This window comes from Rhynchophorus ferrugineus, unplaced genomic scaffold, assembly GCF_030347505.1.
Source record: "Rhynchophorus ferrugineus isolate W39M unplaced genomic scaffold, kcgeb_rfMv2 rfM1, whole genome shotgun sequence".
NCBI lineage: Eukaryota > Metazoa > Arthropoda > Insecta > Coleoptera > Curculionidae > Rhynchophorus > Rhynchophorus ferrugineus.
Window position 1 is genome coordinate 24,391,014 of NW_027472580.1, and position 15,061 is coordinate 24,406,074.

The window sequence follows — 15,061 nt, forward strand, 5'->3', positions numbered from 1 at the left end:
CTAGTTTTAAAGTTTTAAATGCCTTTTGATTCTGCATACCGCCTACTAATGTAATGTAAATATAGACATTTCATTGTAATTTTAATATGTAACATTTCAAACGGAATTACCTCAAGCACCTCAAGAATAAATGCTCCATTTATAATATATATCCATTTAATAAAACAGTGAATCCAAGTCACAGATGACGTCAAATATACTAATAGGTGCAGTTTGTAAAAATCTATATTCATTTTAAGCTCGAAATGGTAGGTTACTGGTCGATCCTATTATCAAATGTTTACAAAGTTCTTCAAAATATGATATGTGATAACAATTAGAGGTGACAAACCTGCAAACGTTGTAAACCAAAATTCTAAGTTAATGTGGTAACATTGTGATATACTGACGTCATACATTTTGACGTCCTTCCTATTCTGTTTTATTGGATCGATTATAGGACCTTTCATTCATTCCATCAATTTTGATGATTATATTTAAATAAATTTTCAATTCTATTGAATTCAATTTTATCTTCGACATATCGACATAAAAATATTTTAGAGATAAGAGTTGGAAATAATATTTTTTTATATAAAAGCACTCGATCTCATTTAAACTTAATGAGGCAAATAAATATATTGCTTTTAACAATTTAGAAACTGAATAAATTGCGATTAAAAGGCTCAAATACAGATAAGTGCATACAAAGTTATCTAATCAGTCCGAACATGATTGTCGAATGAATGCAAAATTCTTCAAAGCATTTGTGATAATAATTAGATGTTATAAATCAGCAATCGTTGTTTACCGCTCTTTATATATGTAATTACTCCGACTGAAAATGTTTACAGTTACTTTGAACAGAAACAAGATAATGGAGGCCCCTCTTGCTAGTAACACCCGATAAAGAGGTAAGTATTGATACTATTAAACATTAAATTACTGCGGTTTTTTATTGAATATACTTTTTAGCGTGTTGCAGCTGCATTGAATATTAGGACGGCCACTGTAACTAAAATATCTCAAAACGTGACAAAACAATATAATGTTGGATTCGCCAAAGAGAAGCTAAGCAAGTGACAGATTAAGATCATTTGGATGTTGGCTCTATTATTAATTAAAATGTATGCAAAAAGTGAGTAATTTATTTCTGTACTGTATTGTGTCTGTACAATTATTTCAGAGTTTGAGTACATTTTTAAAGTTTAGATCTTTGAGAATATCTCCCTGTTTGCATTTCTCAAATTTGGAATTAGTTTCCGACTTACACCTATTTTATAAAGAGGCAATTAAGCCGGAACGAATTGACCAATTGAGGGTATGCAACCTGAGGACCAGTTTCTAAACTAAACATTCGAAATGATAATAAATCATCAAATTCGATAATTTGGGCTTTTGCTCCAAATAATAGGCATTCATAATTAGTATACAATTAATATTAATTGTTCAACCATTTTTAATGAAGACTTTTAATTATTTTTTTAAATTCCGACTGTATTCAATTATTTAGTTGTTATATAATCATTTTCAATGAAGACTTTTAACCAATTTTGAAAATGCTGAACGTCAAGCTCATACATTGGGCGTTAGGTTGCGATTTTCTGTTGATTCTAAAGAGTGTGGAAGATACAAATTAGCTGAAAGTACTTAAGAACATAGTAGTTAAATAAATCATGCCTGTAAAAACATTTAAGCATTGTTTAGGTTTTCTTTTCTGAATGTGCCGAATCCAAAAATAACTTCCTTTTTGTCGAATTATTTCATTAAAATAAAAAAGAAAATATATTTAAATACAACCATACACGTTTATTTTAATCTAATATGCGTTCACTAGCACACTTCAAAACTTTTTCATTTTGCCCTTTCTACATTTATATATTGCTCCTTGTATATTTTCGCTTGTGCGAAGAATCTGGTCTCTCTGAAGCGCCCAATAGTAATTTTTTATCATTGGAACAGACCATTTTCCTTTGTATCCTTTCTGCACGTATTTAATTTTCTGGTGAAATCGTTCAACTTGCTCTTCAATCATGCGAATCTCATTGATTGATCAAAAGCAATCCACGCATCTGTTTGAGGATCCGTCATGGTTGTGATAAATTGTAGATCAGTTATAATTAACGTTGGGACTAGCGACTGAAAACAGTCTAAACAGTCGATAGTCGTCAAACGGTCGAAACAGTCGACAGTCAGAAAACTAGCGACTGAAATTAGTAATTACTATTTTCAGTTAAATGTACTGTTTTTTTCAATTCGTGATGTCAGATAAAGATGAACGTGATGAATGTGAGAGAGGAAAGGACGAAGATAACTGCTTGGAGCAGTTAAGTTTATATGTGCTTATATTTTCCAACGGTAGTATAAGCGAGACGGAGAAGTACATATTCCTTCACGCACTAACTTTAAAAAAGAAAAAGAAAAAAATTATTACTGAATACTAGTAACATGCAATTTATAATTTCATTTTAAAAGAAGTAGAAAGGATTCTATGGAATAGAATAATATCCCACAAATGTGGATAATGCAATAGAACTTAAACAAAATCTAAAAATGAAAGATGTACAATAACCATAAATACTAAATAAATATAAATAAACATATACCTAATCATAGCAAAAAAACTAATCCATGACATAATTAAAAATGATTGCATAATAACTACTAGAGCTGTTAAATAAAGTAAATGCTTTATTTATTATTAATCTGAAATATTTTTTAACAAAAATCAAGAGACAATAATTAATTAACAATTAACAATAATCGAAATATTACCTATTATTGCCATAAAAACAATCAAAAGTATTTTACTATTTATCATTCACAATTTTAATCTTTTTACCATATTACATTATTAACAATCTTGGTTCCAAAATGCTGCTATATTAATATACAATATATTGTTATTTACAAGTAAACTACCAAAAAAATCATATATATATATATATATATATATATATATATATATATATATATATATAAATATATTGCACATAAATCTATGTAAGCATAAATTGGGTACATTTTTGTCAACGTCACGGCTAGGACGACAGAGCCAAAACGCTAAAAATCAGTCGAATGAAACTAGTAAAACCAAAAATAATAACTAAAAGTACACAGCTGAAACAGTCAGAAATAGCGAGTGAAAACAGTCAATTGAAACAGTCACTGATAAAAAGTAGTAAAATCGGTCGAACCACAAATAGCGACTGAAACAGTCGATAGTAAAAAGTAGTTAATTACTAGTCGATAGTTCCCAACACTAGTTATAATGGCTGCTCCGACGAAATCACCTTCATTTACCTTTGCTTCTAAGAGTTCCTGAAACTGAAACTACGTATTTGAAGCAACTTCCATCTCTGGGAAGTGATTTTCGAAATTACTTCGTCAATCCCAGCTTTATGTGGGGCGCTGGAAGAAAGTTATTTTACTTTATGTGTTTTATGTTGCGAAAAACCAACTTCACGTTTTTGTGCGTTCGGGATGGCGTACTAATTAACATACAGAAATAGAAGCATAAAAACCGACGTTGTGAAGCAGAACGGCTTCTAGACTTCTTTTCGATGAATGTATGAAAAGACGTCATTGTGATGTATCATATTGGATTTTAAAGCCATATCAAAACATCCTGACAGAATTTCTTTTCACATTATTTTCGTTTCCAACATGCCAAAATGCATAGAAATCAGTTGAAACTCAAACAGCTTTGATCCTCGATAAGGATCCCCATTTTTAAGCGACTTCGAAAAAGGAGAAGGTTCTATGTTCGGCTGTATATTTATTTAATGTATGTTCGCCGATTTCTCCGTCGATTGTGGGCCGATTTTCAAAATTATTTTTTTATTCGAAAGAGTGCACTTCCGAAGTGGCTCCATTGGAACCAAATCAGGAACTAATGGGGAAAAAAAAGGGGGAAACCTGAAATTTCAAAGGCAGGTACAATGTTTTCCAAACAATATAAAAATAATAACAAAACAAATCTAATTTATTGCTCAAAGTGATAGTGTAGTAGCTAAAATAATATTGTAATTAGATAAATTGGTTTAGGTACGTATTAAGCAACATTGTTTGTATATAGTAGAATATAAAATACGTGTAGTAGATAGGTTAAGTTTTTTGTTTATTTTTATTTAGTTATTACAACGATTATGTACATATTTCATTTTAAAATGTTTTTATTTGTGTTAGAAATATAAGTTTGATGATTTTTTAATTTTTAGTGAGTTCCTTATTCATTGTTTTAAGTTGGTTCAATTTTTTTCTTAAAATTATTTTATTAATCTCCACTCCACTATCCAATCTTCGATTTTTATATTGTTGAAACGTCAATACACAACTTGGATAGTATAACAACGAAACAACAAAATATACTCTGGAAAACCACCAAACTTTAAGCCTTTCGACCAGGCTTTAGTCTTCATTATCGGCCAGATCTGGCAATCCTTGAACACAAAGATTGATATATAAGCAAGACTAAAATCCCTGAAATCCTGATACTTATCGATCGGACTGACATAATTAGAATTGCATTATTGAGAAAAAAAACACTAACCTTAATTGTTTTACCATGTACAAAATGTATTTTACCACGTCGTCGTTTATTGTGCACGATTTATATAATGCAAACTGCAAACGAAGCAAGAAAACATACAGTGCAATTAATTATTAATAGCATATTACTATAATAGCTCATTACTACTGATAAAATCTCATAAATATAATCTGTAATGGTCTGTGACATTAGGTGTATGACTAAAATATTACACATATTTTCTTCGAACTTCTTTATTGCGAGTTTACGATTTCAACTGATAACCAGTATATTCATCGCAGGCGTGTCGAAAAAATATCGATAGTTATAAATAACAGCATCGAACTTTCAGTTGCAAAATAAAATATCGATATTAAAAACTTTTTTGAGTTTTCGAAGGAGTTTATCGAACTTTTGTTTTGCTGTTTCTTGATTGACATATCCGTGCTTTTACTTCACTATTCTTAAATTTTTATTTATTTCGTTTTCATTAATGTTTCCAAAGCTTTTATTTATATAACTAAGTTATTTAGTGAAGAAGAAAACCATATTAGTATCTGTTTTACAAGTTTGGTTTTATTTAGAGTTAAATTTTTCATCCTTTGATTCCACTAATTATCCTAAAATGTTGATAATTGGAATCGTGTTATGGTGAATCATTTTTTAAAGAGAAACAATATCGTTAAGTTTACTTATCATCAATATACGAGCCTGTTTACAATAAAAACATCATATATAACCAAACTAAGTTGAAATATTATTAATTTTATTCAAATACGCTCATCCAGCCAATCATATACTAAATTCTATTCACTTCCCTGTAGTTTGCTTTCTATAGTTCGGTCAATAAAACAGCCAATCCAATTCATGAAAATATATAACGTCAGCAAATCGCGATGTTGTTATATATATATATATATATATATATATATATATATATATATATATATATATATATATATGTAATACATTAGCTGAAAAGTCCCGGGCCGCCGTGTTTGCTACATAAAATGTTCTGAGAGGAGATCCTGATAGATAAGGCGATAATACAAAGGTTCACGGTACTGCTCAATAATTGAAGCTTTGTCGCCACATTGATATGCTGTACATTACAAATGTTCGTCCTTTTATTCTTAATCACGACACGTCGATTTCCTATACTTACAATTTTAACATTTAAATAGACGATAACTTTTTTATGTAGTTTAGGATGACTTTGACTATATTTTCTAAGAAACTCTATGATGACTCTATAAGGTATATCTGATAACGGCTTCTCTAGGTGTTACTATATAACGTATTAATTTAGTTGTACATGTTCGCCATTAATTTGATTTAAACCAACTAAAAAAACACCGTCATTCTGTTGATGTTTTGTCAACTGTCTTCTGTGTCACTCTCTGCGTATTATGAGATTTAAATGTTTAAAAAAATCTATTGATTTTTATTTTTTTTGTATAAGCCTTGTTCTGATAATAACGAACACAACAAAAGAAGAATTGTCCGATTTGGTGCAGTTCTTCTAAAGTTCTATATATATATATATATATATATATATATATATATATATATATATATATATATATATATATATATAATATATATATATATATATATATATATATATATATATATATATACCAACGAGGGTTTATATGAACTGGACCTACAGTTTCTCGCTATTAAGCCTACCCTACCGCCAGTGATCAACTTAGAGACCATCCCAGAACACATCCGGTCTTACCTAGCCTGGTGACTGGCGTGACTGGGATAGTTAGAAGCTAATTGGAAAGCTAAGATGGAAGCCGGCTCATTTTTATATAATTGTTGCACTAAACCTCATACTTTTTAAAACAATAAACGTACTATTATGGTCTTACGATGTGATATGGATATCAGAAGTGGGAAAAATATCTATATATCGTTATTTCAAGATTATATATAGGGAATTTTAAAAAACACTAATGTTTTATACTATTATATTACTATTATTTTCTCTAATATTGAGATTTTTTAGATTTATTCCATAAGAAACATTGTCGTTATTAACGTATTAAATTGAATCCCATGCTTTAAAAGCATTTGTTACTGTTAGGATTATATTCAAGAGGCACACAATTACTCCAGCGGCGCTCTAACATTTTATTTTGCCTCGAAATAGGCCTGTCACCAGTTACTGTCCACTCAGATGACGATCGTTTTGATTCCGGAATGAAATGAATTTTTCACCCAAAATGATTCACAAACTAATGATCCGACAGCTGTCAAATTTATACAGGCATCTTTTGAGGGTTAAGGCTAACTAAAAAACATATGGATTTAATTCTAGTAGCGCCATCTATGTGTCAAGCCGGGGACATTCCAAATAACCTGTTACTGCTATTATACCATGATCTAATGGTTGCAGAAGCGAAGTTGTGTTAGGAAGTAAAAATTGTGTTTTCACATTGAGTTTGATTAAATTTAAGGTCTCCGGATGTCCGGGCGCATTAGTCAATAAATAAGCAGAAGTATCTTAAATGGTAGTGACTTTGATGCCAAATACTGTTTAACACTAGGCATAAGACAATTAGCAAACCAGTCTGTAAGTAGCGTCATCATAACCCAAGCATTAGGATTTGCTCTCCAAAACAGAGACAGGCGGTCCTTATTTTTATTGTTCAAGGGCCATGAATTTAATGATTTGTAAACAAGCATTGGCTTCACCATAATAAAACAGGAGAAAATAAATAAACCCGAAAACAAAAACCGCGGTTGTTGAGACCGCGTGCAACGAGGGATTACTGTGTAAAATATTTGCTAATTTGTATTGTTAATATAGACTACAAAAAATGATAAAGCTTAAATAAAATTGGATATAGCAGATTATAGTTCCGTTTTTTGATTAACAATTTATTATATTTTTATCTATATTGAACCATTTATTAAATAAATAGTAATCAAAATGTACGAGATTAAGATTAGTTAGAAATGAATCATACCATAATGGCACCGTAAAATAAATAACAAATACCATTATTTATACAAAGAAAAATTCACTTAGAAATGTATAATTAAAAATAAAACTCGATGATCTAAATATTAAGCCATGCGTTACGATAAAATCAAGTTACCTGGCATCAGAATGTCTCCCTTGACGATGACATCGATGAACATTTTAGTCATATTGTACAGGCCACCCATGCCTTTGGAATTGAACGTGGTTTTGCTGCTATAGTCAGCATCCGCCGGGCAATCTGTATAGCTGACGTTTGTGTTCAAATCGTCCACGGCGCGATCCAAGTTGGTGGTGATGGTATTGATTTTCGACACGAATGTCCCAATGCCATTCGACATACCCACTGCTACCGCCAGGAACAAGCAAGTTACCAGAAAACTAAACACCCTCACTGGGCGTCGATTTCGTTCGCGATCCTCCATTTCGTTGGAACAACACACCAAGCACTGTTATTGGAAAAACAGGTCCACTAAGTAATTGCTCATAGTTCGCTTGAGATTATTTATAGATGCTGATTAGATAAAAACATTATCTAACTAGCTGAGCTGCTTTTAGTACATCACTGATGGAATCGTCAATATACATGAGCCTAAAACAAAAAAAAAACACATTAAAAATTATACCAATAATCTGGGATAATATTATCAAATTAAACGTTTCTTGATGTCTCATTATAGAACATATTAATTGTGATATAGTTACAAGGTTTCTATGATAACCTGATATCGATAAGGAAAAATATTTTAGATATAGCCTTTATTATTTCTTAACTGTTAATTTTTATTTTTGTTAATTACATCTTACATTCGATATGCTTCGTACAATCTTAATTCATTAATTAATTTATTACTACTGATCTGTTGTACTTGCATTACTATACAAGCAAGGCGTGTATGAGATTAATACATCAGTATGTATTTCCCAAATTAGAACAAAACTAATCTACTTAAGCTAAGCTTAAAAATACACTTATACACTAAACTAGTCCGTTCGCTTCAATCTTCTGATTTCTTGCGTGTTGTCCAGTAGCTGTATTCCTTCCACGTTGCTGTGATTTAGCAACCTCGTTTCATGTTTTAGGGCGAAATCTTGTATCACTTCGTGTATCCATTTTATTCCAAGATCATGGTACAGCTCTTCGTTGGTTACGTAGTGATAAAGTTTGGTAATTAATCGTAGAACTATGTTTTGGGTGCGTTGGATTACTAGTTGGTTTGATCTTTTACTGCAAGCCCATAGGTCCAAACAGGCTTTAAGATCGACTGATAGACCAATCTCTTTCATTTTAGATCAAGTTGAGAGTATCTTCCGACTAACCAGTATAGTTGCTTGACTTCGAGTCTAATTTGCTCTGCTGTTTGTCTAACATGATGTTTCCAGTTTAACCTAGCATCGAGATATATTTCGAAATATTTAGCTGATTCTGTTTGAGGAATCGGGCATCCGTTAAGAGAATTAATTAAGTTTTTGTTAATTCGCCGCAACGCAGAATTAACATGGACAGATTTGAAGCTATTAAGCTGTATTTTCGAGTCTCTAGTCCATTTGTAGATCTTGTTGACCGCTACTTGTACTTGTACATATTTTGCTATTATAATTATGTCGTCAGAAAATGTTCCAAGTACTGTTTCTTTTGTTGTTGGGATATCATCAGTATATAGCAGATATAGAAATGGTCCCAAGACACTACCTTGTGGAACTCTAGCTAAAAGAGCCTTAAGCATTGAGAATATCCATTCATGCGAGATTCGTACGAGAAATGTTCTTTCGAAAAGATATGATTCCAGCAGTCGACAGTAATTCCGATTAATCCCAAATGCCGTACTCGGTCAAAAGCTTGTGAGACAACCAGGAATATTGCAGGGCAGTATTTCTTTTCTTCGAATGCCTTTTCAATAACTGCTGTTACTCTGTGCATTTGGTCGATTGTCGAATGGTGATTCTGAAATCAAAATTGGAAAACTGGTATTCCCATAAACGGTTTAACGCGTTTTAACAGCAGTTTCTCAAATAAGATATAAAATATCGCAAATAAGATCCGACTTGTTATGTCGGTTTGTCAGGTTTTTAAGCAGAATTATTCGAGCAACCTTAAGACATTCCGGAACATGGTTCAGTCTCAAACATGAAATATATATGTCAACATGATTATTGCTTTTCGTGGCAATTCTTTTACTAACCCACGTGAAATATCATCAATACTAGGAGTCTTTTTAGGATTGAGATTTTGTCAATTTATGTGTCAACTACCATTGGAGAAATTATATTTACAGCTACATCGGCTGATAAATAGGATTTATATTTATTGCAGATACTATATCATTCGGTTGAAATACATTAGCTAAATGTACTGCGAATAATTCAGATTATTCATCATTGCGTCGAACCTATTCATTTTAATCATTTTGAATAGGCGATACTCTAATAATTGGTCTTTTATATCTCCGAGCTGCTTTCCATAGTCAGTAATCTTTGTCTGCTTCCGGGCTTAATTCACTTACATATTTCTCGAAGCAACTCTGCTTATATTGTTTAATCTTTTGATTTGTCTGATTACTAATTCTATTAAATATTGTTTTGTTTACAGCATTTCTGGTTCTGTGCCATGCTCTTCCAGCTTTTCGTCTTTCGTTTATCAATTCTTTAATTTTAAGACGGTAATTTAACTCAACTGTTAAATTAAATAAATTCAGTACATTTAGCCGTTCAGAATAAGCGTTCACTATTTAATTTAGATGCCTTCATTATATTCTAATTCATTTAAATCATTATAACATAATTATACATAATCCTTTCAATACAACAAGCAATGCAAGTCATTAGTATCGCCGAATGTATTGCCAAATTCAGTTTGTCCGAATCGATCTATGAATGTTTGCAAAATTACTCAGAACACTAATGATAATAATCAGGGGTTATAAACTGGCAAATGTTCTGTTGGTGCTTGTTTTGATAATTTTCTAACTGTTGTTTAAAATTAGTGATAATTCTGATTAAAAATACCAAAGCCATTAAATTGTCAGAGTCAGAAAATGATTGTGTCGCTAATCAGTTACTTCGAACGAGAATATGGGGGCCCGTAGAAAGGTAAGTATTAATACTATTAAATATTAGGTTGGTGCGGTTTTATTGGATATTAATTTTAGAGCGTTTCAGCTGCACAAAACAATGCAGGTGACTTAAAAGACTTAAGATTAGACAGAATTAAAATCACCTTGATAAAAGTATTGAGTAGTTTTTTTCGATATAAACATAAATTAATATAATTATTTCAGAGAAAACTTTTAGTCTGTGAAGTATACATAGAAAATTTAGGGATATACACCTGTTTGCGACATGTAACTCATCCCTTTATATACTATTGAAACATATTATTTAAATGGTGTAAATATAACCTACGAAGAGGTCTAATGGAACTTTAAGATATTATTTTAAAAATAATACCATTTCTAAAAGCATATAATAAAATGAAGAATGATTTATTATTTCAATTTATGTATCTAAACCAGACAAAAATATTTCAAAATGGAGCATTGGGCAACTCTTGACGAAACGCTAATGAAAGGTGTAAAGACAGCAAAAGTTGATGGAAAAAGGTAAAAGTTATAATAAAATTATTGTTACCTATAATGTTTTTTTAATAATTCATTGCAGATATATTATTGGTCATGGCCGAAACAGGTATAATTTTATTCTTGGAGCTAGGTTAGTGCTTTGTCACTAGTTAAATATAAATTAAATGCCTAAAAAAGATAAAGTGTGAAAGGGGCATGTCCTGCATTAACAACTTCGCTTTGGATAAACTCCGTCAGACAGATAGAAAAAGAAATTAACAGATGGTGGAATCATTTACAAGAGTTCGATAGATTAGAAATTAACAATTTCGTAATTGACTATCAGAGTGACTGAACAGTCACTCTGATAGTGAAAGAGACTGAATCATTTTTTTATTGTAGGCTTATGGTGGTAATTACCAAACGCAGAGTGATAAGATCAGAATCAACTAAAGATAAATCTATAATTAATATAGGAATCTATAATTAACTGCAGAAAATCTTATTTTAGATTGTAAAATATATATGTGCATAGATGTGCATGTCTGTAATTGTTTAGAATATATATAGGGTCATTAGGTTAGAATTTGTACTATAGGACACAATTAATACTAACTGTTTTGCAGATATGGTAAATGCATCAGGGAAAATGAAGTGATTAAATCTAATTTTATAAAAGAAAATACAGGTAGTAACAGAAGAAACTCAGAATAAATTTAGAGATATCAAAATGGCTTAATAAGGAAACACAGGATGTTCTCGAAGTGAAACAAATTACTGCTATATACAACTGTTATTATTGTAACTAGGTACATTGGGCCACCAGAAGATGCTACTACATAAAAAAAGCGTGTCTAGAACTCTACCTCACAGGTGGTGTCGAAAAAGAGTTCAACGTAAATATAATAAAAATAATAAATTTTAACCTACCAGTTATTGTATATTATGCGTTACTTGTACTGCAATGTTAAAATAAATTATATTTGACAACATTATTTTTATTTCATTGCTTTATTGACATTAGTATTTTCTTATAATAGAGTGAAAACAAACCAAAACCTAAATGCGATGCATTGCATTATACATTTTGATGACGTACATTGACTGTTTTGTTGGAAGGGCTATGAATAAAAATTTACATACATTACAAATCACACAAGTATACATAATTTTGGGCTTCAATAACCAAAAGCTATTTGAGTAAATTAGGAAACTGAATGCAAATCAGCAGTCCGTTTCTTAAATTGGTTCTAGCTTTCTAAATATTTGATAAATTCATTATTTTATTATTTTTACCCATTAACGACATTTTATTGAATTAGAAAGCATCAGTCAGAGATAAACAGGTAGTTAACTGAGTATTTTATCCTGCTTGGGAGCTGTTTTACACATTAGGGTCCAACAGTAATCGTTCATCTTGACTTCGTTCCAAAACCCTTGCTATCGCTTATCGGTACATCTTGGTGTAGCCATTATCCTTGCTAGTAGCTTGTGTCCCCCAAGTTTGTGGGGAAAAGAATCAAGATGTCAATGCAGAAAATTTATTTCGAGAGAGATTCGAGCTCCAATCTGGTGAAGATCTGAGTTCAAGGGTCCAAAAGTTGACCCGAATTTGTAAACTTGTATTATAGTTTCAGTGATACCTCCAATGTTAGATACCTGCATGTGTTATGACCAGCGATATTTATTATCACTTGTTAACAACCAATCTTCTGATATTTGAATAATATTTATGTTTAAATAAACTCGGAGCAATCTACTATTATCTAGTCCAGCTTAATTTCGTCAGTAACTGATGCAAATTAACAACCACTTATCTCGGCCAGTGACAAAAATTGAACGGCCTCTTACTGGCCAAACAAGGTATTTTTCAACACGGAAGTCGTACTTAAACAATATTAATTACTAAAAAAATCGTCCAAAATTATAAAAAATAAATAAAAAAAATTACATTCTGAAGATGCATTTAATATAGTTTTAGTATTAAATAAAACAAGTTAAAAACTGTTAAAAATTAATAGTAATAAAATAACGGGGTGCACTAACTGAAAGAGATGCAGAAAAAAAGATGTAGTTTCGAAGATGTGTTATCAAATAATTAAAAATATATGTTAATACGAAATAATATGTAAAAAAATTTAATATAACAATCGATAAAAATTTTTAGATCAATCTTATCTTGTTATATCTTATCTTCTATTTACTGTTTTTATATATTTATTGTTACGCGTCTGTGACATAAAAGATTATTGATAGTATGTCATAAATTCAAATAAAAAGTAAGATCAAACCCGTTGTACGATATGAGCACTTATAATTAGCTAATATCAACAAATATGTAAAATAGATCAATATGTTCGATCAGCACCAATAATTCGTCAGCAGGAGAACTAACATTTCGACGGCATTTCAATATTTAATGTCTAATTAAATTAAAGAACTAGAATTGAAACACAATAAAAATAATTTTTACATTTTGCTGTAAGATTGAGTCACAATCTTTCAGGTAACACTGCCCCATACCTCTGTATTATTTTGTGTTTATTTACAATCTTATATTGACAATACATAACGATAACATCATGATGATTACATACATTACTGTTTTATGTTTTCCTAATTATATTCATCAAGCCCTCATCCCCAAAGATCGCCTATCGCGGCCTATCGGAATCAAGTTATGACGAAGTCCTAACGGATACCTTAAATGCACCCAAATGCTAAAAGATTGTCTACAAGGACTATAGATACTGATAGTTACACAGGAAATTAAGAAAATCGCAAAGATACATGAGGAGAGAATCCATCCTCGTGTCAATATAGAAGTACAGCAACTATTGGATGACACTCAACCAGTACGCAGACTTAAAGACTTAAGAATCAAACCATCTGATATTGCAGTAAAATGTGTTTAACAGAAGAAAAACAGCAGTGTTAATTAATAGACGAACATAAGTAGTGTTAAAACTAAATCACTACCAATGGGTTCCCTTATATATCCATCTAATTTTAAGATATTATAAAAGAAATTGTGTGCATGACGTGTTCCCTATACAATAATTAAAAAGATACATTTGAATTCAGCTTTAATCGCTCCTGAATCAAAATAACTGATATAAGCGCAACTCTTCTGCCACGCGAGCTTGTGTTTAAAAATCGACCACGAGAGTGTTAGTTCTAGTTTTTTTGACGCTGGATTATCTACTAACTACCTATGAAGGTAAAATGTACGTTCAGCTATATTCTTAGATACAGTACAAACCTTCAATAAGATTATGACGACCTTATTCATAAGCAACAGAAAATGTTACCTAAACAACGCACCGAAATATTAAAATATACCATTACAGCCAAAATGTCTAGAGTCAAACAAGAAGAAACCTACTCTACAATAAAATAAGCGAAAGCAGATGTACTACAAGGAAGTTTATTGAGGTCAATTCTTTACCTACTCAACACATGTGATACCTATATCTATACAAGAAACTAAAATTACGACAGGCAAGGGGCAATATAAATAACGCACAAGCACCAATAACGCATTCCATATGGCAACAACGCTAAGCAACAGGTCAGTTGAACAGTCCCCAGCCTACCATAGTAAAACACATTTTCTTGACAAAATTTGTTTTTATTCATCATATTTCCATTCAAGGGTGATACACTGATTATAGTGACCCTCCAACTTTTCGATACCATTTTTGTAGTACGATTTGTCCTTTGCTTCAAAATAGGCTTCACTTTCGGCGATCACCTCTTCATTCGACAAAAATTGCTTCCCAGCGAGCATCCTTTTGAGAACTGAGAACAGGAGATAGTCGCCGGGGGCCAGATCTGGAGAACACGGTGGGTGAGGAGGAAATTCGAAACCCAATTCATGGATTTTTGACGCGGTGCATTGTTTTGGTGAAGCAGCGCTTTCTTTTTCTTCAAATGCGGCCGCTTTCTGGCGATTTTGTCCTTCAAACGGTCCAATAACGCTATGTAATAGTCGCTGTT

General features: G+C 31.4%; 1 protein-coding gene across 7 annotated transcripts in view; it reads right to left on the reverse strand.

Moving 5' to 3' along the window:
* promL (prominin-like) overlaps positions 1-15,061 on the reverse strand; it is a 76,972-nt gene that overhangs the window by 25,789 nt on the left and 36,122 nt on the right. For all 7 annotated transcript variants that reach the window (XR_013008449.1, XM_076419131.1, XM_076419130.1 and 4 more), the window contains exon 2: positions 7,624-8,097. Coding sequence is in view for 6 of the 7 variants with exons in the window: in XM_076419131.1 (XP_076275246.1) it covers positions 7,624-7,930 (307 nt within the window). In the remaining variant the exon portion in view is untranslated. The remainder of the gene's footprint in view (positions 1-7,623; positions 8,098-15,061) is intronic.